We start from the raw sequence: 25564 nt of genomic DNA, 5'->3' as shown, positions 1-25564 counted from the left end.
GCCATCCCAGCCTGTCAAAGTGGGCAGGGGTGAGGTGGGTTCGGGGGGTGAGGCCAAGTAGGAGCCTGACCAGTTTGGTCAAGATTCAAATTATCCACTGAGCAAGCAGGGCTCTATTAGCTCAATGGTTCCTATGAAACCGGGTTCAAATGTGGTGCAAAAGAGGAAATGTACAGTGCACCTTGTATAGGAGGACCCAGGCAAAACTGTGTTAAAAACTCAATAGACCTGAGCTCCATTCACGATTCACCATCATCATATGTAACAATTTTCTATCTGTTGGGAGGGGTCGTGTAGAAGCAAACTATGATATGGGCTCATGCCGCTCAGTCAGTGAAAAGGGGATGATGACCATTCCATTTCCATTGGCCTATATATTTGCACTACACGGGGGCCTTCGATTTTGTCAAGACTAGCCTTAGCCTACGTATTAGCTAATGGCGCCCTCGTGTGGCAGCACACTCGTGCAGGCAAGCTGCAATATCAGTGGTAGGCCTCTACAGATCCAGATGTGCCAGAGCCGCACCGCACATAATGACTGAAATGAATCATGATTTAATGACATCCTCATTCTGCACACGTCCACCAGTCAAGAGTTGTGGACATTTGAATAAACTCTGTATTGTAGGCTACGGAGTTTAAAGAACAGACTGAGACATATGAATATGATGTGCCTACCATTATTTATTAAATTGTTTGGAATTAATATAAAACTCATATTGATCAAAGATCATCCCCAATCATATCGACCACGGACCACTGCTCCATATCATATGGCGAAAGTAAGGCAAAGGCAACCATCTGGATCTACGCGTCTCAGAGTGAAAACAAGTTTTGTGATTGTATGAGAAGTGAGAACGTAGCTCCTGTCACAAGTGGCGAGGAAGGGGAGAGCAGTGAGAGTGAGAGGGGAGGGAGGGGGTGAGTTTGAGTGGACAGGCAGCAGGGTAACGGAGGGGGTGGTGTTTGGCTCGGTAAAGACGGGGAGTGAACGAGCAGAGGGGAAACCAGCGGATCTGGCCCTTTAAATCACAAATACAACGCATTCGGAGGTGAGTTTAGAGATATTCGGGGATTTATGTGTATACATTACATTGTACATTTCATTTAATGTAACGGGTCTGTTGTTCGGCATAGCCTACGCTTCTTCTTTTCTTTTCTTGTTTTTGGCCGTTTATGTGCTCTTCTTGCAATCCTGGGTTGTGGTCACCGAAGGCGGCTGTAGCTGAGAACAGAAGGCTTAATCGGTGTCACGAATTCGGATTTCCCAAGCCTTGGCCGAGAGAGAGGGTGGGGAGGAGAAGTGGGGACGGGCCGGGGTCAGTGGAATATTTCATATACAGCTCGAGTGGGCTAGCATTAGAGATCCCACAAGCATAGAATATCGGAAGTGTCTTCTGGGTTTGTGTGGGCCTAAACTGCTCAGTTTGCGTAATGCGGATTAGCGGAAAAATAAAGGCATGCGCTCCAGCCTTATTAGCCTATTCCCATTGTCGGTCTAGAGGCTGGCTGTAGCGTTACCTCCTTAAAAACACGTTACCACCCTGTTCCCACAGCTAACAATCAGGGCCTATGCATTTTACAACCTGAAGCGGTCTTTATTGGTTGTTTCTTGTTTGTAAGGCTACGCTTTCAGAAATGTCGCTGGCTTTGTGTGTGTGTGTGTGTGTGTGTGTGTGTGTGTGTGTGTGTGTGTGTGCGCGCGCGCGCGTGTGTGCGTGTAGCCTATGCACAGCCATGGGAGAGAGGACATGCTGTTCTATCCATCAAAATGCCCGCATTGTGTTTTCACACGCTTTGGAGGGCAGGACATGGCTATCGGCCCGTTCTGCCGCGATCAGTGCTGACTTATGATCAATAAGATTGAACAATTTGCCCCTGAGTGTGGCTCATGAATGCTCGCATGGCGCGTCCTCGCTGTACCGTTTTTGACAACCGCCGGATCTGTACTGCAGTAGCCTATAGTAAAGAATATATGGACCCGTCCGATAAAATGACAGCAGCACACATGTTCATGTTCGATTCTCTGCGTCGAATCCAGGTGTTTATTGAGATTAATGCTCGTACACCTTCTCTTATTTAGTAGACTAATGTGCCATATCCGAAAGTTTGACAAATCAACAGGCTAATGAAATCATTGGTGTGCTTAGCCTAATGCGCGCACCCGTAGAATAGAATATACAATATACAATGAAATTGACCTGTCTGTCAGTTTCGGTTATAACTGGCAAAATTGGCTATAGGCTAGCCTACTTTACACTTAAGCAGAGAACTAAAAAAAATCTTTTTTCCCTTCTTTTTTAAAGTAGAATTAATGATATTAAAACTAAATATTCTATAATTGGAAGTTGCTTGTTATAATTCAATAATTTACCAGGCAGCCCACCAGTGTTGGAAAGTAACTAAAGTAACTTATTACTTCAAGTATTACCTTTTTTCCAGTAGCCTAACAAGTAATATAACTAATTACTTTACATTTTGAGTAATATAATATTTCCAGATATGTTACTATTTTCCAAAAGTAACTAGTTACTATTTTCACTAGCCTTGGTGGTATAGGCCTACTGGGCTTGGGTGTTTTAATTGTAGACTAGATCTAGGCTCTAGAACGGATACAGAAACGATGCACACTTGTCTGCAAGTGTGAATTATACAAAATATGCAATTGCTGCAGGTAAGAAAATAAAATAAAGTGGGCTAAGTAAAGTGAAGTAATAAGTAACCTTTGACAGGGAGTAAGTAAAGTAATGATAGTTTTTAGTAGGCTGGCTAATGGTAGCCTAATATATTACCGGTTTTGAGTAACTTTTCCAACACTGGCAGCCACTGTGGTCTGTGGACAAGTTGTGTGTCATGATATAAACAAGGTTTGAGATTCATGCTTCTAGGACTGGCAGTCAAAGTCTGTGTTAATTTATTAATTTGTAGCTCTGAGACAGTAGGATGGAATCATGTGACCAAATGGACCCTTAAGGTCGTTTTGGTTACATATACACTCTTAAGCCCAAACCACACCAAAGGGTCGGGTTGGGACAAAACTGTTTCTATGGTAAACCACACCAATGCAACTCATTGAGTTGACCCGACCCTGTGGTTTGGGCTTTAGAGTTAAATTAATATCTTGATTATTTTACTGCGCAGTATGTCCTCCTGCTGCTGTTGAGGACATTTGAGGAGAATAGTGAAAGTAGGCCTGCTAAGTGGTGATTCTCCTCTCAGATATACTTCTTAACAGACACAATGTGATGGCAAAGTCTGTCTGTCACACTTTGACACTGTGTGCACCGCAGAGAGAAAGAGTGACTAACGCACACACACGCGCGCACACACACGCGCACACACACACACACACACACACACACACACACACACACACACACACACACACACACACACACACACACACACACACACACACACACACTAATTACAGACATTAATCTCATAGCTACTCCACACAGCAGAAGTAATTAAAGCAAGACTCGGAGAGAGAGAAAGAGAGAGAGAGAGAGAGAGAGAGAGAGAGAGAGAGAGAGAGAGAGAGTTAGAGAGAGAGAGAGAGAGAGAGAGAGAGAGAGAGAGGGAGAGAGAAAGAGGCACAGAGAGACAGACAGACAGAGAGAGAATGTCCACATTATGAAGAGAACATATGATTTGACAAAATCATGCTTTTAGTGTGCATTGGAAACTAGTACTAGACCACTGAATCCATGCAGTGCTGTATCATGTGTGTTTCAAATGCTAGGGGTGTCAGTGTTGTTCGCCTAATCACAGAACAATTATTTCTAGTTGTTTGTATTGATTAAACATCAATACAAACGATATAATATAGATTATATAGTTATAAAAGTGTCTATTGTTTATTTATTTTCCCTGTTATATGTGCAGTAAAATTGTGAGTATTAATTTAACTCAAATGCTATGTAAACATACAAATGAAACCAAATGGACCCTTACACTTACAGGTCAATTTAGTTACATGTATACACTTTCAGAGATACAAGTGACTAATTAACACAACAGTGTTTCTATTCAGTCAACAGCCAACTCACCTCTTCAACCCACCTGTGCCCTTCAGACCTGGAGAGATCAATGTGAACTCAGCTACTCAGCATTTGTGTGACTTGGTGACTGTCCTCAGCCCAGCCCAGCCCAGAAGTGTCCAGAAGTTGTCTGTGGCAGTTGCAGCGCTTCATTCAGACAGAGCAGAACCCGGCCATTCTGCGTATCATCTGTCAGGTATCTGCGTGCACATGAATTGCGCTTTCCCTCAACTTTATTGCTTATCATGCAAATGTTATAATTGTATTTCCATTGTGCATTTTCCATTACAAACATGCCGTCTAATGCATGTATTAGAGATGTACTCTAGTGTTTACTACCACTCACTCACCACATGGTGGTGGTATAACTAGCATTACTGTTACTGTAAGGATCTGAGGAGCCTATTAAAATGCACTTACATGTGTACTTTTTATTTGCATTATAATCTCCATAGGGGGATTTTAGATCGCCTCATATAAGAACTGTGTTTGAAAAATAAACATGTCATCCCGGCCGTTTCACTCATATGTATATGAAGAATCAACTGACTGAGAGAAAACGCTAATGTTACTGTTACTGAATTAGTTAAATTTTCGCTAGAAGCAGACTGTATCATATATGAGTGACTGACTGTTGCAAACAATACAGAGACACCTCAATGACAATAACGCAGAGACAGCTTGTTTATTTTTGGACCACAACTCTTATAGTAGACGATATTAAGATCACCCCATGTTATTCTCCATAGAGAAATGACTTCCACGAACCAGGGGAATCGAAGGGATGAGCGAGTTACACCAGGACTTCGGTGCTCTATACACGTCTTTTTTTGGCCTTTCCTTCTTGAATGTACTCCTTGTGTTTCATGCATGCACACTGCCATTCACTTCCTTGTTTACCGATTAGAATGGCTCATAAGTCATAACTCTAAATCTACAGAGCTCTCCATGGTCCCCAAAGCGCAATGTTCTGTCTTCATTTCTGACTGCAGCATGCATTTCGTTTGGAATATAAACGCTTCTAGAGAGACCAGCATGAGGTAAGAATGGAAGATTATGCCTCCCTGTTTTTGGGGCGAACAGAAGGCGGGGCTTTTCTGAGTAAAATCTACCATCTGCACTCTAGTGCCTTTATTTTGAAGAATTCCCCGGCATTAATTCCTATTGAACACATCACCAGCAGCCTACCATCAGAACCAGTGCTGCTTGAGGCCTAGGCCATGGGATATTTCAAATTTTATTTTAACAGGCTTAACACATCTTGGAGCAAAAGAGATAATGAGAGCTATACAACAGAAAGCCAAATATAAATTTCGTCTCATCTTTCTAAATACACTGTTTGGGGATTTAGCAGTGGCGAAGGGATGTTCCCCCACTAAAGTTGGTATTTTGGTTAACTGTCTAAATCCCTAAAACACCTCCGTTACCCGTTATATTATGCATTGGTGTGGTTTGGGCGTTACAATAATTGACCAATCACCAGTCCATGTGCCATTGCCTTTAAGATATCCCATATCCGTTGCCCGTTATGCCCAGTTCTTTATTATTATTTTTTTTTTAAGATATTTTTTTGCGGCTTACGCCTTTTATTGATTTATGAAGGGACAGACAGTAGGCTGACAGGAAACGGGAGAGAGATGGGGGGATGACATGCAGTAAAGGCCGTGTCGGGTCCGGGAGTCGAACCCGCGGCACACTGCGACTGGATTACCAGTCCGGTGCCCAGACCGTTACGCTACGGCCTGGGCCGTTATGCCCAGTTCTATATTGCTTCATAGCCCTACGGTCTATATAGCCCATGGAAGAGCGATGTGTTGCTGCCTTGAAGTCTTGTTGCACCCTGCTCAAATCTCACTCATTTTTAAAATTTCAAAGTTCTGTGTAAACTACGAAATTAGGGCTTTCATTTGGTGTATAGATGCGTGCGTGTAGGCCGTCTCTACGGAACGGTATGAAGCGAAAAGGAAAGTTCGGCAAAATCATTAAACCCCATTTGCTGCTATGGGGTGAACGAGCAAATGCACGCTGCACAAATTTGTCTGGCACAAATAACTTTGACTATACAATTATATAAACACATTGGACACAAGGAAGTGGCAGGCACTCACTTCTGCTGGATAGGAAAATTACAAAGAGATGCAATAGGAGAATAAGCTGGAGAGATGACGCAGCCTGACTCTGTGCCTGGACATCTCCATTGAGGCGCGCGCCGCTCTACCAAACTAATTTGGCACGGCTAACGGGTAAGCTACGGGTGCTTTTAAACTCCACTATCGCTTTCCCAAATGTGTGTGACCAAAATAACACGCCCATAACCACACCTCTAGGCGCAAATACCGGTGTCGGAAAAAAGGATAGCGGGTGACACTGGACCAAAATACCGTTAAGGGACAGAGGAAGCTCCTATATTCGTAATTCTCGGGCAGCGGCAGAATTGCGGGCCGCATCGTGGGTAAAGGATGCGACGAAATTGGAGCCCTAACTATTAGGGCATTTGAACACTGATGACTGCCAGTCAATGTGGGACAGCTAGTCAATGCTAATCAGTGCCTCTCCAACTGATCAAAAATGCCGCAGCTCGCTTGGTCTTCAACCAGCTAAAATTCTCACATGTCTCCCCACTTCTCCGCTCCCTCCACTGGCTCCCGGTCGCTGCCTGCACAGAATACAAAACTCTGATGCTGGTATTCAAAGCAACCAAAGGTATGGCTCCCCCATATCTTGCAAGTATGATTGAACCCTACAAACCCTCCCGCGCACAGATCAGCCAACGCAGGGAAGCTGGAAGTACCCTAACTAAAAACGCCGGGACAACGCTCCACACGTCCCAAACTCTTCTCCCTTCTGGCTCCAAAACTGTGGAACTGCAGCATCACTCCCAATCTTCCGTCGTAGTCTGAAAACCCACCTTTTCAGACTCCATCATGGCCCGTAGCACTTACCCTACCTTAGATAGCACTTTTTGTAGACTCAGATAGCATTTGATACAGACTTATATGTTGCATGTTATGTAGACAGCACTAGAATTGCATTGTATGTAGTCATAGCACTTTATAGTACATATATAGCATAGTATAGTATATATGTATAGTTACATTATATAGATATTCCACTGTTGTGTTTCATGATAACTACTTTTATGTATGTGATGTATTGCCATGCTTTTTGTTCTTGCTTAATGTAAGTCGCTCTGGATTAAGAGCGTCTGCTAAATGCCTAAATTGTAAATTGTAGGTTCTCAATTTGTGGGACATCTGAAAAGTCCTGGAAAAGAGGGACTGTCCCACGCAATGGGGGACATCTGGTCACCCTAAGGGCCGATTCATACTCCTATTTTAGAGCCGAATAAAAGTCGGTTCGGCGCTGTAGAGCCTACAATGTGACGTCATTTGAGGTTCGGGGGGGGGGCGGGTACCGTCCTAAAGTCGGCTCTTCGGTGCTACTGAAAATGTCTGACGAGCCGAAATCATTTTGGCACTACAGCGCCGAAACAACGGTAAAATATCAGTATGAATCGGCCCTTAGACCTAAGTGCTGCTTTATGTGTGTTTAAATGCCAGTGCACTTGCTCGTGGACAAAATAATTGGGTACTCAAAAACTAAAAAAGAAATCGGCCAAAAACGAACAAAAAATAAATAAAAATCTGATTCTGATTGTAAACCAAATTGTGGAGTTCTCCTTTAAAGGTATATTCAGTGATTTCACTCAAAAAACCTTAGGTTTCGTTTTTGGCTGTGGGACCCAGCCTTTCGTCCAATCAGGATAGAGAGTCAAAAACGAAACCTAAGGTTTTTTGACCCCCAGGGGTTAACTGGGGACAGGGAGGAACTCCTTATATGGCCAGCACACTCTATAGTAGGGGGGATTATCACAACAAAACAAAAAAATAAGTGATATTTGAATTAAGTGAAATCACTGAATATACCTTTAAATGAATAAAGTTCTTTGTTGAATCAAAGCTGTGCATGAAGAATCTCAATTAAGCTCAATTGTGCAGTATAGCCTATCCCTATACAGTATATACAATATATATTTTAATCTTTAATGAACGTTTCATTTTTACTTTATACCCTGAGATGGCTGCCAGCTGCCACACCATTTCATTGTACTGTATGCAAAACTAATCAACATTCGGGATGAATAATAGTTGTCTTTCCTCCCTCTTTCCATCTCTGTCTTTTCTCTGTCTGTACATGTGCCTGCATACTGTCCCCACTCCCTCTATCTATCTCTATCAGTTTTCTGGGGTGTTGGTGTATTCTGATGGATCAGTATGTCTACAACTAATAACATTGCCCAGGCCAGGAAACTGGTTGAACAACTGAGGATCGAGGCAGGGATCGAACGCATCAAGGTACAGCATGAAATGCCACTGATGGCATGTGTGTGTGTGTGTGTGTGTGTGTGTGTGTGTGTGGCGTGCATGCTCTTTCCTATCTCCTTCTATTCTTGTTCTCTCCTATTTTCAACCTCCCTCCTGTCTTCCCTGCCATTTTCCTCCCACCTTCTCTCTCCTTCTACCCTTCTCTCTTTCTCTACTTTTTCCCTGCTGCCAACACTCAACCATGCCCCTTCTCTCCCTAGTTCCTGCTCTCCCCTTGTCCTCCCTGGCTTCTCTCTCTCTCTCTCTCTCTCTCTCTCTCTCTCTCTCTCTCTCTCTCTCTCTCTCTTTCTCTTTCTCTTTCTCTCTCCCACAGGACCCACATGCATGCTCTCTCCTTTCCCTCCTTACTGCAGTCCTCCCTCCTTCCTCCTCTCAGTCATCTCTCTCTCTCTCTCTCTCTCTCTCTCTCTCTCTCTCTCTCTCTCTCTCTCTCTCTCTCTCTCTCTCTCTCATTCACTCTCTCTTCATTGTTGTCCGGCAGAAACTTAGTATCTCCGTACTTCATGCCTTACTTCATTATACTACAGTGTCACACAAAAGTAGTAAAATAAGCTATTTTGCTATTGACAAGAGCTACATTGGATCCAATTGAACACAGGTTATTTTCTGAGTGGTACTATAGCCACTCCTATGCGGAGCTATGTGTGTGTGTATTTATGTATGTATGTGTACGTACGTACGTGTATGTATGTGTACGCACGTACGTGTATGTATGTGTACGAACGTGTCCGTGCTGCAACACCTAAAGTGGCCAGTAAAGCACACACACACACAGATGCCAGAGTACAGTACAGAGTACAGTACAGTACAGTACAGTACAGTACAGTACAGTACAGTACAGTACAGTACAGTACAGTACAGTACAGTACAGTACAGTACAGTACAGTACAGTACAGTACAGTATTTTCCTGAAAAGTAACCGTTTTGTAGGCCTGTCACAATTATTATATAACTCATCTCAACTCAGCTCATCGCGATTATTTCGCGATGGGAATGCAATAACGGTACATTTGTTATTCATATGGTCCAATGTTCAATGCCAGGAACACAATTAATCACTGTTATTGTATGACAATTAATCGTCAACTTAAAATGTGTAATCGTGACAGCCCTATAGTGTTTTGGACATACAAGGTTGTCCACCTGACAGCTGGCATGTCTTCCTGACTCTGTCCCTGCAGGTGTCCAAAGCAGCAGCAGACCTGATGAGTTACTGTGAGCAGCACGCGCGGAGTGACCCCCTGCTGGTGGGCGTGCCCACCTCCGAGAACCCCTTTAAGGACAAGAAGCCCTGTATTATCCTATAGCTGTGGTCCTCTCCAGCCCTGAGACGTACACACACACACACACACACACACACACACACACACACACACACACACACACACACACACACACACACACACACACACACACACACACACACACACACACACACACACAGTATACACACATAGTATACACACTTGCAGATACACAGATTCCCCCACTCGCAGACTCATATGTACATTCACAAAATACATAAATAAACTCCTCGACCCTAACCCTTTTTCATTCCACACACACATACACATGACACGCTCATCGCTGTCGGGCACGCACACACACACACACACACACACACACACACACACGCACACACACACACAGACAGTTACTTTCCCAAAACAAACAAATGCCATACACCGGAGCAACAGCTAGGGGAAGGCATTCTAGCTCACAGTGGCTAAAATCAGTATATCACTGAGTATAATTAAGGAAATATTCAAATATGCTGTAAAATTAACTCTTAAGTGTCAGCTTAACCTGAAAAGGGAGATGAATAATCTGTAGGAATCTACATGCAGTAAGATTCTGAGATAAAGTATTCCTGTGTTGTGATGTGAGGGTTTTGGTTTGGAGGATGGACAGCTGATCGTGGGAAGGGTGTGGGAGTTGGTACGTGTGGGCGACCAACTTGGTATTGGTCATCCCATACACAATCATGCCAGATAGTACTAAAGCTAAAGTGCTTTAAGTAATACAAAGAATCGAAAAAAGAAAAAAAAGGCCAACCAGGGTGTTTAAAGTTAAGCTACTTGTGATTCGTCATGGTGAGTTAACACTTATTGTGGAGGCGTGAAGCCTTGGAGTAGCCAAACAGCATGTTCCCGACTAGTTTTATCAACAGACCCCGCTCCACCTCTGGAAGTCCGGGGTACATCCGTCTATAGCTCCTACCATGGCAGTCCACCGCCTCCAGTCCAAAACCCCAGCTGTGCCAATACAGACAGTAGACACCTGGATCTACATGCCGATCTACAGTGTTTCTATTTTCCACTGTGGTTTATGGTTAGTGTCGGTGGACATCAACATGCAAGCTGATCTGAGATTTGCACCTATGATGTCTACTATTGTCAACATGGGACAGTGCTCTGCACGAAACTCAAGCTATTAACCCCACACGTTTACAGCATTCTTTACTTAAAGAAATACTAATTTGTGAATTATAACATATGTCTATGTTTTATATTTTGTTGGAGCATTACTGATAGATGAAACTATAAAAACAAATCTAGTTTATTATTAGTATTTTATTTCATTTAATTTAATTTAGTTTAGTTTTGTTTTGTTTTATTTTATTTTATTTTATTTTATTTTATTTTATTTTATTTTATTTTATTTTATTTTATTTTATTTTATTTTATTTTATTTTATTTTATTTTATTTTTGCAGTATGTTTCGAGGCAGTCAGACATTTGTTCCCCTGCTTAAGGCAGGATTTCCATTGTCTTAAGCGAAAATGAAAGGAGCTCGAATCTGTGCCAGGGGTAACGTCTGCCTGTTATTAAATGTTACGTTCTAAGTGAAGGATTCTACTGTAACACTAAGCCTCCCAGTGCTTTACCCCTGAGAGAGAGTGAGGTTCTTGAACACCGACCAGCATTCTAGTATAATTATCACAGTTGCTGAATGAGTGGTCATGCCCTATAGATTCCTAGAATCATGCTGCCTTCAAATAAAACTAAAATAACGCAGGCTGGGGGTGAAAACCTTCAATGAAACAGTGGAATGAAGTTACCAGCTTTCCCCCTCCCTTCCTCCCCTCTCTTTCCTCCATCCTGGTCACTTGGGTCTTTTAAGAGACAAGCTTCAGTGTTGGTATAATCAGTATCATAGTCCACAGTATGGGAGAGGAGAAAATGGAGGAAATGGATTGCAGGTGAATGCCACGGCTGTTCTTCTCTGTTAGCCTCTCCTCCACAGAGCTCCGCTATAGACCTGCTTAAGTTGTCTGACTAGCTCAATTGGTCAGGGAACGGATACCAGTGAGGTACAGTAATGACCAATGAACTCATTGGCTCATTGGTAGTCTCGCGTAGCCAGACAACTATTCCACAATCTCCGAATGCTATATAGAGTCTGGAACTACATCCCCCGAAATATTTTTAAATATCTTTAAAGCTTATTTTTTCATTTCCATTTCTGCAAAGCCACAAGCTATATATGCTTAGATGGTTTTGATTTATATTAGGATAGATTTGTGCGACTGTAAAGACGAAACAGAAGCAGGGAGGAGGCTCCACTTCCGCTTTATATTTTACTCATGATTGAACTTCCGCTGCTCCAGACTGTATGATGGAAGCATTTGTAAATTGCGAGAGGCAACAGTCTGGCAACACGAGACTAGCTCATTGGAGGTTCTAGTCGAGAAACTCTAATCACAGAGCAATTTCCTGACTCTCTTTTCCTTTACCATGCTCCTCCTCTATGAAAAACCAAACATGATTGTAAAAACAAAACACTTACAAAAAAAGGATAAAGCTAAGATAAAACAAACTAAGTGTATAAACTTTCTTTCATACGTGCAGAAGTGTAGCTGTTTTGGTTTACTTTGAGTTTCTTCATTCTATGGAGTCCATGGAACCTGGTCAGTTGAGTAATACCCTGTATAGTGTTTGTAAGATAAGATACAAAAACATTGCCCTGAACATGGAATCCCCTCTGTGGATGTTACATTTTTATTAGCTCTACTTTGCATAAATGTTTCTGTTCTGTCAGTCAGTCAGGATTCTCTCTGTCTCGAGAGGTTCAAGAGGCTTGTGTTCCCAGAGGTTGGTTTTAACCACACATGTGGACACAATACCTGATGAGGAACATACATACGACTTAATATTAGGACCTTGTGTATTTATATGATTGTATCCTTTTTAGAGGTTGAAACAACATCTGACCTCAGTTCAGTGGCTAGAACCAACCTCGTTGAAGAAGAATGATGGCAGTCGTAACATGATGAGAATCTATCTTTCTGTCTGAAATCTTTCTGAAGTCTTGTTTATAGGGAGCAGAAATAGGCTGGGAGAAGATGCTCTTACTGTATACATGCAATGTTGCAAACACACACATGCATGCATGCACGCGCACACACACACACACACACACACATGCGCGCGCACACACACACACACACACACACACACACACACACACACACACACACACACACACACACACACATACACACATACACATTTCATTTACAATGCAGTAGGTCCTTTGTTGTTTTAGATGAAAGTGTTTGCTTATGGAGGGAGATGGTTTGGTCCGGGAGCAAAGGTCAAAGAAACTGTGAAAATTGTCCCCAAGTGATCTAGCTGGGCCACCTTGAGCAGCATTCCTGTGGTGTAAACAGTACAAATGCTGCCAAAGGTTCACCGTATAGGAGCCGTTTGTGCCCTCATATTTATATAACAGACATACAACAATGTTCTCTTCAAGAACGACTGCAGTGAATTAAACGGTTGAAGTGCAACCATTTTTGCTTATTGCTCATGCATGCACACTTTTGACACAGTATTACACAGCCATCGGTGGAGCCATGTTAGCTGTCGTGCAGCTCAAATGTGGGATGTTTCAGTTAACATGACATCTCTTACTGATAGACAACCCTGCTGCACCCATGTAGTTGTGTTTGGAAGGAGTCATGAGTTTTGAGGTGCTGAGTGGCAAACAGCTGTTTAGCATGTGTGGACTTGTGTACATGTGCGAGTGTGCACGCATGCATGTCAGCATGCATACTTCTTGCAATGCAAAGAAAATATACATCTTAAGTGATTTAATGTTGTATTTAATCTGAAGATTGTGTTTTATTCAACAAGTGAACAAAATGTGTCACTAGGGGGAGATACAGTAACTGTACTTGTTTCCAGTGCGGTTTAAGTTAAGAATTAACCTAGAGACTTAGTGGCAATAACTTAAGTTGAGACAGATGCCTCCCTCCACTTACAGATATACCTGTCAAAAACAAAAAACATGATTCCACAACTGAACAAGATTGAACAATGTATGATGATTACTGTTTTAGGCACACAACCGACAACCCTGACAGCTCATCTCTTGATTGCCTTTGTTCCTTGAAGCATTTGCTTACATAATCAGAACAGGCTATGCTGAAAGTGCAGTTACAGAACAGGAGCAGAAGGGGAGTGTCTTTGTCTGTATGTAATGCATGTGTGCACACTTAAGCCTCATTTATAATAAGTTGCGTGCCGGTGTCATAAATAGCAGATCTAGAAGCTCACTACACGTCACATTCGTGGCGTGTGTATATATCTGCTATTAACTGCTTGCAACACCAGCTTGTGACCAAGTATAAATGAGGCTTTACTAGGGCCTAGGTGTTCTATAGCTGAGCGCAATGGAATAGCTGGAGGTGCATGCATGAGCATATTTGTGTCTGTTTGTGAGACTATGTTTTGAGTGTTGTGTAGTAATTTTACTTTTACCACAATGCAGGGTTAGCCTAAATCTCACTGGAGAATAGGTCTTGCAATTCTTACTGGGTCACAGCAGCAGATGACAGACTCACTTCAGTGTTTAGGGCCATGCAGGTTTTAGAGGGGGGAGGACTGGCATGCCGTTGTTGGGTGGAGAATATGGATGTGTGCGTTTTGTTTAGAAAATATTAACATTTTCTTTTACAAGTGAACTTTTTGAATGGCTGGATGGCGAAACAGGGACTTACTGTAAACCCCATTTTTACACATAATTGTCCACGTGCCTCTGTAAGCTACTGACCAGCAGGAGTTTATTGCCACTGTTGCTCTGTTAGGCTTTAAATACACTGAGAAATGTAATAATTGCCTAACAACAGCCAAATAATTGTTTCTGTGGGAGTCTGCCTTTTCTTAAGGTTAAGGATACAGGTCAGTGTAACTCACTCGTTTAGTGATAGTGACATGTACTAGCCTATTTGAGGGTTGAGGAAGTACTTGACCTGAGAATAATCCATGGAAATGCACATGTCATGGTGACTGTATTGGTACAGCAGAACCAAAGGAGTAGAAAGATGAGAGCCTGTTCAGTGGTCCTATGGTAGGAAGTTAGGAATGCGAGAACGAAGGCAAGCAAGCACACATGCATACACACACATGAACATACACATAATACATGGCTTTCCACCCCTGACTCCCAATGTTGTTTGCAGCCAAAACTCTGAAGGATGTTCTTTGTTTTTTTAATTCATTCCATAGTTGGTTGAGCTGCAATCAGAGACAACCAATCTTAAGTCGTTGTGTGGTTTCTGAAGAATCAGAACGGTTTTCTGATTGGTTGGTTGTTAGTTTGCCTTATAGTGTATTGTGCTAATGCTGTTCTTTGGGGCGTCAGATTGAATGAGTACCAGTCTTAAATTGAGATAGTAGTTCAGTAGTGGTGTGGCGCTGTTCACACACAAGCCGGCCCCAAAAATGTATTTCTGGAATTGTGGGGAGAGTCAAGGCTCCTCATTATTGGTAAACCTTGTATCAAACATCAACCATTCGGCCCTGAGCCCTGCCTGAGACTCATATTTTGTGTTCTGATCTCCTGTGTAATGCATACAGTATATATGTATCTTTTTGCCTTGATTGATTATGAAGAAAATATATCTATTTTTTGTAACTGTTCTTCTCTGATGTGCCATAACTCATGTTTTCTTGCACACTGTTAATATTTTGTGGATATTGCTGTTTAAAAAGAAAAAGATGATATTGAGAAGTAGATAACATTAATAAAAACATGAATAACGCATGCTTTGGTATTGGTGAAAATAATTTATTATATTTGTGCAACCTCAAGGATAGGGATGCATGCAAACAGGTGTGTCTGTCTGGCTATTTCTAAAGTACTGTCCATAAATGCACAACAGTCATGTCAGTACATACTCTAGTTAGTACATAATGTACAGTACGCATGCATGCAGTTGACAAAAGCTTGTTGGGATGCTATAAACAAAGACCAAGCCAGGTAATACCTCCCTCCCAGTTAGGTTAGGTCATTTTGAAAGAATGTTATTGTTGCCTTTCACCAGTGTCTGTCTGCCCTTTGAAATGTGCCTCAAACAAGTCACATGAGACACCTGCAAGTTTCAAATCAAGTTTCCCCTATCCAGTCAAAGCCAATCATCTATGAGGTGGATCAACCACTGACCAATGAGGAGCACTGGCAACTGATGTCGGAGTCAGCCACTCCCCTGTCCAGTTGATATAGTAAACAAATAGGAGGCCCATGTGCTGAATGTTCTCTTTCCTCTGCTCTGCTGCCTGAGTTCTCAGAAGACATGTGAGAGCGAGGGTGGGGAAGAGAAACAATAATGGTCTGAAATGGGGGTAGGGGGAGTTCATAACCTGGGTTGTAGAACAACTTGCTTACCTACAGTACAGTATAGTTATAGTAGATCATGAGTAGATTGCAGGCAGAGTGGCACCAAGGACAATTTTGTGCATGCCAACCTCCTCTACATTTGGCATGCATTTAGTAATATCACAGGCAGCAAACACTGCAGAAGAACAAGGTTATCAATATTGTGGAAGGAATAGAATCCTGCAGCTACTGTAGCATTAAGTTTGGCCATGCAAACGACCAGTAACCCTGTATCTGTCCTTGTTATGAACCCCCCTAGGCTTAGGAGTAGGACATGGTCTTGTTTGGTTTGTTTGTGAAAGGGTGAGTTTCTGTCCCCACCCCAGACTCTTTGGCTGACAGTACTGTGTTAACAACGAGAGGAAACCATGGCTGCAGACAATGCCCTATGTACGTGTGTACTTTTTCCATTCCCGAAATGCTAATGTCAACACCAGCATTACTCAGCTATCATTCCTAGTTCCATGACGCAAGCATGTTTTGTTTTGGATTTCGAACAGAAACCGAATGGACTGATAGAATGCAGTTTGTTGGTTGTTATAATACAATAATTTAATCGCCTGGATAAGACATCTCATATATAATTATTATGTACTTTATCTGCAACATTAAGTACCAATAGAAAGCATACATATTTCAAACTACAATCATAATTTACTTGACAGTTTACTTTTGATCACATACAACTTTACAAGGCACCATTTTTCTGTTGTAGCCCCTAGCATAGAACTATATTTGTTTTCTTTCTTGCAATGCCAATGGAGCTTGTGCGACATTTCCATTTCAGGTTAAATGGCAATTATTCCTGCATTAGAATCACCAACTAGTCATTGTAAAACACACACACACACACACACACACACACACACACACACACACACACACACACACACACCCTTACACACACACACACACACACACACACACACACCCTCACCCTCTCACACACACACACACACACACACACACACACACACACACACACACACACACACACACACACACACACACACACACACACACACACACACACACACACACACTCTCTTTCCAATGTTAAAACATAACATTGGAAATTCCCAGCATACAGTAGTTTCATGAATACATGTGTTAAACACTCTGATACAGATCACCATCATTACAAAGGCAATTATTGTAATTTTGCCTTATGTTATACACTGGGGAAAACCATGTACCGTATGTTAAAGATTACAGGCATACAAGATATTTTTAGAAACCTAAAAATACATGTTTCATGTGGGACTCTATGCATGTGTTCTCAAATGTCACATTATTCCACATACCCACACCACCTTTTCCATGCGTCACTGTGGCAAATGAATGTTCCAGAGTACAGATTCTAGAGCTCACAACATCCTCTCCATAATGCTCTCTGACTGTTCCTCTCCACTTGCTCTGAAAGCAAAGCATTCCTGATTGGTTGCGCTTATAGCCACCTTGGACATTAAGGACAGCCCATCTGCTGTCCACTACAGGCTGTCCTACCCTGATTGCTCAGTGCATCAGCACCTGAACTCTGAGCTGAGATGCGAAGTGAGAGCTCCCCCAGCAAGCAAGGTCAGGACCTGGACGAATTAGTGACGTCTCTATTGGGGCCAACCAAGACTAGTCAGATCTGGCCCAGAATATCACCTGATTTCAACCAACATAAATTCTGCCCACTAAGACGGACGTTCCTGGATGATTCAGAGAGTCCGATCGAGTCCAGATCAACCTACGTCATATCATAACTAGTCAGATCTGGCCCAGAATAAGCTATATTATTTCAACTGGTGAAGACGTCCTGGATCATCCCCATATGGGCTGTGATCTGGCCTAGTCCTGAACGTCACCGGAGGACGTTGTCATAATGTCATCATGACGTCATTTGGCTTACTGGGCCTTTTTGTTGGAATAGTGTTGGAAGCCCCCACCGCCTTCCTCAGCGCTCCTGCAGGACTAGTTCAGGCACCCACTGGTCGAGGCTTCGGCTTTCCCTGCAGAAGGTCCCCACTTCTTGGAGTCTGCAGTGGTCTGCTTGGGGGTTCTGCAGCGGAACAAAAACAAAGTAGTCAGGTACTGGTAAGAACACGTGTTCAGCTGACCCGTCCTTGAGAAAGACTGGACCTCAAACTGCTCAACCTTCCCCAAGTCTCTGAATAAAATCTATAGCTCAAAATGGAACCTCTCCCTCCACTATGTAGCTCCAAGATGAGGTTCCAAGGCATCGGGTGCCGTAATTCGGGTCAAGGGCGAATATATTTGCAATGATGCACAAAAAGTGTTTCAATGCTTGTTTCAACCCGTCAGTGATTTAGATTTTCTTGACCATTCAAAAAATAAACACCTGAGAGCGGATGCCCTGACCTTTACTTTTTGTATACGATTGTGAATCGTGTCAAATATTCGCCAGTGTCCCGCTCTGGAAGTTAGATATTCAATATGGGGCTAGATAAAAGCACGACTAGCCAAAAGTAGACAAAAATGCAACATGGGGAACGTTGTGCAGTGATTATAAATATTTTTCTCACAGTGCAGTTTACCATGATGCATCTCCTCCTGACCTGATCATCAAAGTGTTAATTTAGCCGTGAGGTGAGCCGCAGTAACCATTTACACATCCACTCTGCCGAGTCAACTCACCGTCACTAGGATGCAGTGGAGATCTCTGTGATCCTCCTGGATTCTAGTGGCATGATTGGCATCCACGGTGACAAAGGCCTGCTCCAGCAACCGCTGGAGCCGGTGCACCCCAGAGACACGGAGGATGGAGATGCCGCTGTCGCAGCAGAACGACTGCAGCAGGGTGAAATGGATCTGCAGCGCCACGTCAACTTCACTGTCGGCCGCCAGAACACATAGGACCACATTGTCTGGGTCTCTGAGGAGAAAAACAGAGAATGAAGTCAGCTGGACAGGATACAATTGGCCTGGGTAGCAACTACGAGTAAGAAATTATCAGATAAATTACATGAATAAATTCAATAGATATACAGTACTATACCGTACTGTACTGTATAGTATTGTACAGTACAGCACAGTATGGTACAATACTGTGCTGTACTGTACAATACTATACTGCTGCGCCCTGTGTGTGTGTGTGTGTGTGTGTGTGTGTGTGTGTGTGTGTGTGTGTGTGTGTGTGTGTGTGTGTGTGTGTGTGTGTGTGTGTGTGTGTGTGTGTGTGTGTGTGTGTGTATGTGTATGTGTATGTGTGTGTGCTATACAACACTGTGAAACATGGTATAGGGTATGCAAACTGTATTCAGCAATGTCATAATAAACAGACCAGACAATTAGTTTATCTCTCATGGTTGGCTCATTGTATTTTGTGAGCAGCCATGTATAAAGCTCAAAACTCACGTATCCAGCAGTTTAGCAGACTCATAGGTCCCTATGGTCAGGCAGTCCAGCCTCTGAGCGGTTACAAGGAGCTCCTCAACAGCAATACTGACAGACTGCATTCTGCAGGAGAGAGGAGAGACAATGTAAGAGTAGACTCGCAGAATTGCATGCATTGCATTACATGGGAGTGAGAGTGACATAACTCACAGATGCACATGTAAATGCCTACTTGGAACATACATTTAATTGCCTCGATTAACACTAATATATGGGGGCATATGGGAAACAGCTGCACATTCCAACAGACGTACGGAGCAGTGCAGTGATGCAGATGGATTAAATGCAGATTGATAATGATGATTTAACTGTGCATGCAAACATCATCAAGGCGCTACGATTCAGAATCGTAGAAGGCTATTATAGACCAGAGATACCCATACCCTATTGATGGTATGGTGCGTTGCGATTAATTATACCAGGCACCTGCGAATTAAATTGTGTGCCTGCATAGCTTCCCAAAGGAAGTGTTGATATAATTAATAAGTCCTGCAATCCCCCTTCAAGGGCCCCTCGTCCGTGCGCAGCCCACATGGAAAAGTGGAGATATTTTACTACACGTTGCAGGATATTTCAAATGGATATTAAACTAGAGGACAATATCTCTCTCCAAGTCTTAGAAATTAATTATTGGGTGAGTAGTACACACTACACCGTATAGCCTACTATAGTGACAGTAGCCTACACATGCACGCCGTGCGAATGTATAAGGCTAAATGATGCATTGTGCAAAGGAACAAGCAACAACAACACTCACCTTTTTGATGATTTTGAGCTCAACCCCTTCCACCAGCGTCAGTTTGTTGTTGTTTATTGTTTTGTATTGTATTTCCGGAAAAAATGTAGATGTCCTGCGACCTGGAGGTTCCACAACGGCGGACGGCTGTGTGTGTATATACGCAAATGACAGTGTTAATTATTTGTTTGGCAACATTGCGACACACTTTATACTGCCTGCCTCCATCTGCTTAGAGGGCGTCACCGAAATTGTTCCACCTTTGCGGCTCAAAATAAATTATTTTACTTTATGCAATTGTGCATAAAGTATATTTTTATATTATATGTAGGCTAGGCTATTTTTGTCTATAAATGAAAACACATTTAAATTGCGTATACGAACTTTAACTTACACTTATAACAAACAATGGAGTTGTGTTGAAATATTCTTTGAATGTGGCTTGACTGCAAAATCCAAATGTTTCATAATTTCATTCTTTTTTCATAATGCTTACGAGATACTGACACCTTGTGGTTAGCTGTGGTACGGGGCTACGGGCTACAACTTGTGACCACAACAAGTAGGCCTACTCATTAGTAGTTACTGCTATTGCATTTCTCAACCTGAGAAGGCTACTTGTTAAATGGGTTTGGAATGATACAACTGACAAGTGTTTTTTATTATTATATGCGTTTATTTTCAGAACAGTGTGATTCGATCCACTCTTTAAAAAACTGGGGGTCAGATGTAAGTCAGAGCAAGTGATATGAAAAGCCAGCTAAATCTTAAGATCAGATCTTTAAACTTAAAAACGTAAAGAAGAGTTTGTGAATAACAGTAGCCTGGGTGAACTGCATGCAGCTTTTATATGTCAGCCCTCTTCGGGAACAACAAAGCTGATAAGAGCAAAGATTATGCTCTTATCAGGGCTGGAACACATACTGCTGTAGAAAAATAGCCACCAACCCACCCACAAAGAAGTAACAAAAAACAAAACAAGAATAAGTGGATAAATGCTGTTTTATGGCAGTTTATGATGGACTGTGTCTCCCCATTCATGAACAAACCAGTGTGTGCATGTGATGTCATGTGTGGGTTTACTTGTGAGTGAGTATGCAGCGTATGCTGTATGCATGTTTGATTATTATGTGCAAAACATAATAAAATAACTCTCAAAGTACCCCCAAGGATTTCGTCCTAGGGGTCCCTATACTACCCTTTCCTCATATTTGGCCTTTGCATTGTGGGGTGCGTCCATCTCTTCTTCCTGGTTATCAAAGAAGCTGTCTGTGTAGTTGAGTATCTGCTTCACTGCGCTCATCAGCAGAACATCAACATCAAGATCCAGGTCTATCTCTTGGCTGTAGTTTTTCAGCGGCAGCACACAAGCTAACGGGATGCCAAGTTTAGAGCTTATTTCCTGGGCCTGAAAGACAGTGAAGGACCAAGTATTGCTGTGAGTTCTGAGCTGGAGACATCAAATGAATAGATGTCAGAGATGTACAAATGGTAATGTTACACCAAGGTTGATCTGACTTGTAGCCTACAGCAAAGGGGATGGGCCAGAACTGTAAAAGTACAGTATCTTTGTATTGTCACAAAAATACACAAAAGAATCCTAAGCGTTATTTTTAAAACATATTCGTAAATCCACCCCTTTTCTATCAACGTGGTCAGTTTGTCAATTTCCATTTAAATTTCTCTACAGTATGTAGTCCCTATAGTTGCTGCTGCTGACCATGTGTACTCTATAATCAGGGCTATTGCTAAATAGTAAATGTCATCACACTGAGATTCCCAACATGACAACTAAAACATTTTAACAAGAGACCTGCATCTGACCAAACCCCATTTAGCTGTATAACTCTGATTACCTTCTTCTGGATATAACTGCTGAGATAGACATTCTTCAGGTCCTCTGCCACTAGAGGGCAGGCTCCATCTACTTTGGTCATGAGCACAAGTTGGGGAATGTCTAGGCCAGGAGTCAGAAGAACACAAAGGTGAATGGAACAGAAGTGAACAGAATTGAATGGAACAGGATGGAAAAACAATAAACACATCAAATTATGAGTATATCAAATGTGGCGAAAGTTAATTAAAGTTCTCCCAGGTCACTCACTCATCTGGTTTGTCTTCTTCCGAATAACAGCTAACTTTCCCAGTATCTTGTCAGAAAGCAGGGCAATCTTGGTGGAGTCAATAACATACACCATGCAGTGAATCTTGTCCTTCAGAGTTGGATCCTTCTTATAGCCATTTGAATCTGCTTGCAGGGGAGCGGAGGGACTAAACTGGGATAGAGATTTGTGTATTTTTAAATAATAGCTTCAAGCTTTATCTTAAAATACATTCTCCAATACATTTCTAAAGATGGACTAGGTCTGTTGGAGCGTGTCTTGAGTGTACATGGTTTGATTAGGTCTATTTTCAGTTCAAACCTGGTAACGATCTTGAACGTGACCCTTGAAGATGCTGACTAGGTCTTCCATGTCCAAACCATTATCAGTCTCCTCCAGTCCCATAGTGTCACAAAGAATCAGGGGAAGAGGTTTACCACCTTTCCCTGCGGTGACGGAATAAGTGCGGAACTAGAGAACAACATACAGTAAAACATGCTGTAATTAATGTGTTGAACTGTATTTAAGTTGATGAATTAAATCCCCCTGCCCCGTTCCAATTGTGAATCATTTCTAAATAATGGACATTGTGTTTCGGTCCTTTTTGGATATAGCTCTTATTAAATGTGCCAAACTGATTTATCTTAAATGACCACTTCACCACTTTTCAACCTATCTTCATATAATTGGTCCTAAGATACCACAATTTTCTTTCTACTCAGTCTGTGTCTCATAGGAGGGCTGTGGGTAGTTCAGATAGCCGTCTTCCAGTGACATCATATAGGCAGACTTTCATTTTAAACAAGATATATATATATATATATATATATATATATATATATATATTGTTTGAGGGGCGCTAGCCCCTCCTAATAAACAGCTATAGTGTAGATTCTGTCTTAACGCAAACAGTAACCATGATGCACGATGATTAGAGCGCCCCTCACTTCACACGGGTGTGATTTTTTGATTAGATTAGAATTATCGTGAGAACGATGGCTTCCATTATCGCATTTCAACTTTTCAGGAATAGAAAGCCTGTCGTTTTCTATTATCTTATCGATGATGTTACTGGAAGACAGGTTTCTGAACTGCCCACAGCCCTCCTATGAGGCACAGACTGAGTAGATTCTTTTTTTGGGGGTATTTTATCATGAACATTAGTGGGGACCAATTATATGAAGTGGTGAAGTCATCCTTTAAAGTAAACCAAAAAACTATAAGAGTTTAACATTCTCCGGCACTACACCGCAGACATTTTTCTCTGTTTACGTGTGTTTTGCTCAAGCATTACTGTTACATTCATATTAAATATTAGAATCCGCTTTAGTACCTGGGTGGTAAGGCTCCTTACTGCACTGCCAGAGACTGCCTGGGATGTCATGTTGCCTCGGAAAACAGAGTTGATGGAGTTGAAGAAGCTGGACTTTCCAGACCCTACTGGTCCGACCAGCAGCACCTTGGCCTGTGACACTGACTTTATAACAGGTTTATAAGACTGGATATCCTGCTTCAACTGCAGTTTTATCCTGGAGGAAGAACATGTGTACTGTTTTTTCTTTTTTCAATAATGAAAATGTGGTTAATAGAATTAATTTGGTTTCATAATATCTAAAACAAAGGTCATCATTTATCTCAGTATAATTGATAGTACGAAATGTAAATAAATTGTGTCTTTTTTGTCCAAGGGTAAAATAAGTTCTGATTGATTATAATTTATTTATGACATTTTGGAATTTAAATTTAAATCATATTCCATTTTCATAGCAAAAGGTGACCCCAGATCCAGTATGTAAGTCTGCATACTCATCTGTCCACATGATCTTCCTCCATGGTTTAGCCAGGAGACGACCTCCTCCTCCTAAGTCTGTTTGAAAAAGAAAGACATTTCTGTTTCTGTTAATAATTAATAATCACAATTATTGCGGATATATATATTTTTTTACCATATTATGGACCATCTGAAATACAATCAACATTAATATTCACAATCACATTTATCTGTGATGAGACACTTTTTGCTTACAAAACAATATATTGCCAACATTTACAAATGCAAAGAATGTGACATCAAGGTTAATTCCACTCTCACCCTCCACACGGTACACTTCAAACTCGGTCAATGTCAGGGCATTTCCATGCATTTGCTCAGGAGTAAAAGTGAATCCTGTCCCCGGGTTGGACTGGATATCAGGCTTGTCATCATGCAGGAACACCAAAGCGCCATAATTCGGGCCACCATCTCCATCAGTGAATGCACACTGACCATCATTGCTGGCTACTTTCAATGGCTTGTCAGACCCTGCACTCATGCTGTAAAGGAAAGCCTTCTCGTCAGTGATGTTCTGCTGGGTCTTGGCGTAATCCTTGGCAGTGTAGGCTCCAAAGACAAACCCCTCATTGTTGTAGGCTGCAATTAGGGTGGGACCCTGGTGGTCACAACGATTGTGGAAGGTGGTTGCAGTATAGCCGTGCACACTGGCTTTGTAGAGCAGGTGGAGCCTGACATGACCGAACAAAGACAGCAACTTCTTCTCATTTTCTACAGAGAGATTGGATGTGACCACACTCATGATGAATGACCAGGTTATCTAAAAAAAAAAGTCAGTAACAACACATTTAAAGAGTTATTTAACAGAATGAAGAAGAAAATGGATTATTGTGCATGTAGTCACTACAGTGTTACCCACTGTTAATGTATGTAATTATTAATTAATGTATGTAATTATTGTTCTTGTATGATGGCATGCTAGCGTAATATTCAGGGATTATCCCCTGCTAACTTCAGGGAACCCAGTGTACTCTCTGCTGCCCCATCTGGCGGAGTCAGGTTAAAGTGTCATATCAGTTCATTGTCATTGTCTATGTAAAATGAAAGTAAAAGTGTTCTGTAAGTCCTTATTGGCTGGGCTTCCTTGGAAGCATGACGCTTCAATAAAGAAAAATCATATAAAGTCATTATTAGGCCGATAAAAAGTAATCATTTGACAGTCACAATTGAATCACATGATGGGCCTAATTTGTCAATCACATTTCATGCGATGGACCCTGCCATATAGGGCTATCCTTTCAACTGATTTAAATGTGGCTACATGGCTACACTTATATATCTGGAAATAATCCATCTCTTATTTTAACATACTGTAACAGTCATAGCCTTCTTCAACTTTCATATAATATAAAGCTTACCTTCAATAGCTGTTAATTGTCTGAACGTTTTACTTCCAGAAAATG

General features: G+C 41.9%; 3 protein-coding genes across 5 annotated transcripts; 1 reads left to right on the top strand and 2 right to left on the bottom strand.

Moving 5' to 3' along the window:
• The first annotated feature begins 973 nt into the window (after positions 1 to 973).
• On the top strand, positions 974 to 9843 carry gng7 (guanine nucleotide binding protein (G protein), gamma 7). Of its 3 annotated transcripts, none has more exons than XM_083792653.1 (4): positions 974 to 1052; positions 4037 to 4239; positions 8283 to 8398; positions 9610 to 9843. In XM_083792653.1, exons 3-4 carry the CDS (start codon positions 8318 to 8320, stop codon positions 9733 to 9735), a joined length of 207 nt encoding a protein of 68 aa, XP_083648779.1. In that variant the 5' UTR covers positions 974 to 1052; positions 4037 to 4239; positions 8283 to 8317; the 3' UTR covers positions 9736 to 9843. The 3 variants fall into 3 exon arrangements, with proteins under 3 accessions (XP_083648779.1, XP_083648780.1, XP_083648781.1); XM_083792654.1 differs by lacking the exon at positions 974 to 1052 and adding an exon at positions 1211 to 1319; XM_083792655.1 differs by lacking the exon at positions 974 to 1052 and adding an exon at positions 1299 to 1319 and having other exon boundaries at positions 4079 to 4239.
• A 7241-nt stretch (positions 9844 to 17084) lies between these two features.
• On the bottom strand, positions 17085 to 20525 carry LOC310877933 (growth arrest and DNA damage-inducible protein GADD45 beta-like). Its single transcript, XM_083791939.1, has 4 exons — positions 20250 to 20525; positions 19454 to 19555; positions 18734 to 18971; positions 17085 to 18137 (listed from the first exon to the last, which is right to left on the bottom strand). The coding sequence occupies exons 2-4, from the start codon at positions 19552 to 19554 to the stop codon at positions 18033 to 18035; spliced, it is 444 nt and encodes a 147-aa protein (XP_083648065.1). The 5' UTR covers position 19555; positions 20250 to 20525; the 3' UTR covers positions 17085 to 18032.
• A 364-nt stretch (positions 20526 to 20889) lies between these two features.
• On the bottom strand, positions 20890 to 25526 carry LOC310878022 (interferon-induced protein 44-like). The gene is made up of 8 exons (XM_083792071.1): positions 25520 to 25526; positions 24423 to 24921; positions 24137 to 24197; positions 23664 to 23859; positions 22652 to 22801; positions 22333 to 22504; positions 22085 to 22185; positions 20890 to 21636 (listed from the first exon to the last, which is right to left on the bottom strand). Exons 2-8 carry the CDS (start codon positions 24901 to 24903, stop codon positions 21418 to 21420), a joined length of 1380 nt encoding a protein of 459 aa, XP_083648197.1. The 5' UTR covers positions 24904 to 24921; positions 25520 to 25526; the 3' UTR covers positions 20890 to 21417.
• Positions 25527 to 25564: the final 38 nt, after the last annotated feature.

This window comes from Protomyctophum parallelum (assembly GCF_964188405.1).
Source record: "Protomyctophum parallelum genome assembly, chromosome: 20".
NCBI classification, from domain to species: Eukaryota; Metazoa; Chordata; class Actinopteri; order Myctophiformes; family Myctophidae; genus Protomyctophum; species Protomyctophum parallelum.
Note: the sequence above shows the minus strand (reverse complement) of the source record. Positions and strands in the feature narration are given on the sequence as shown.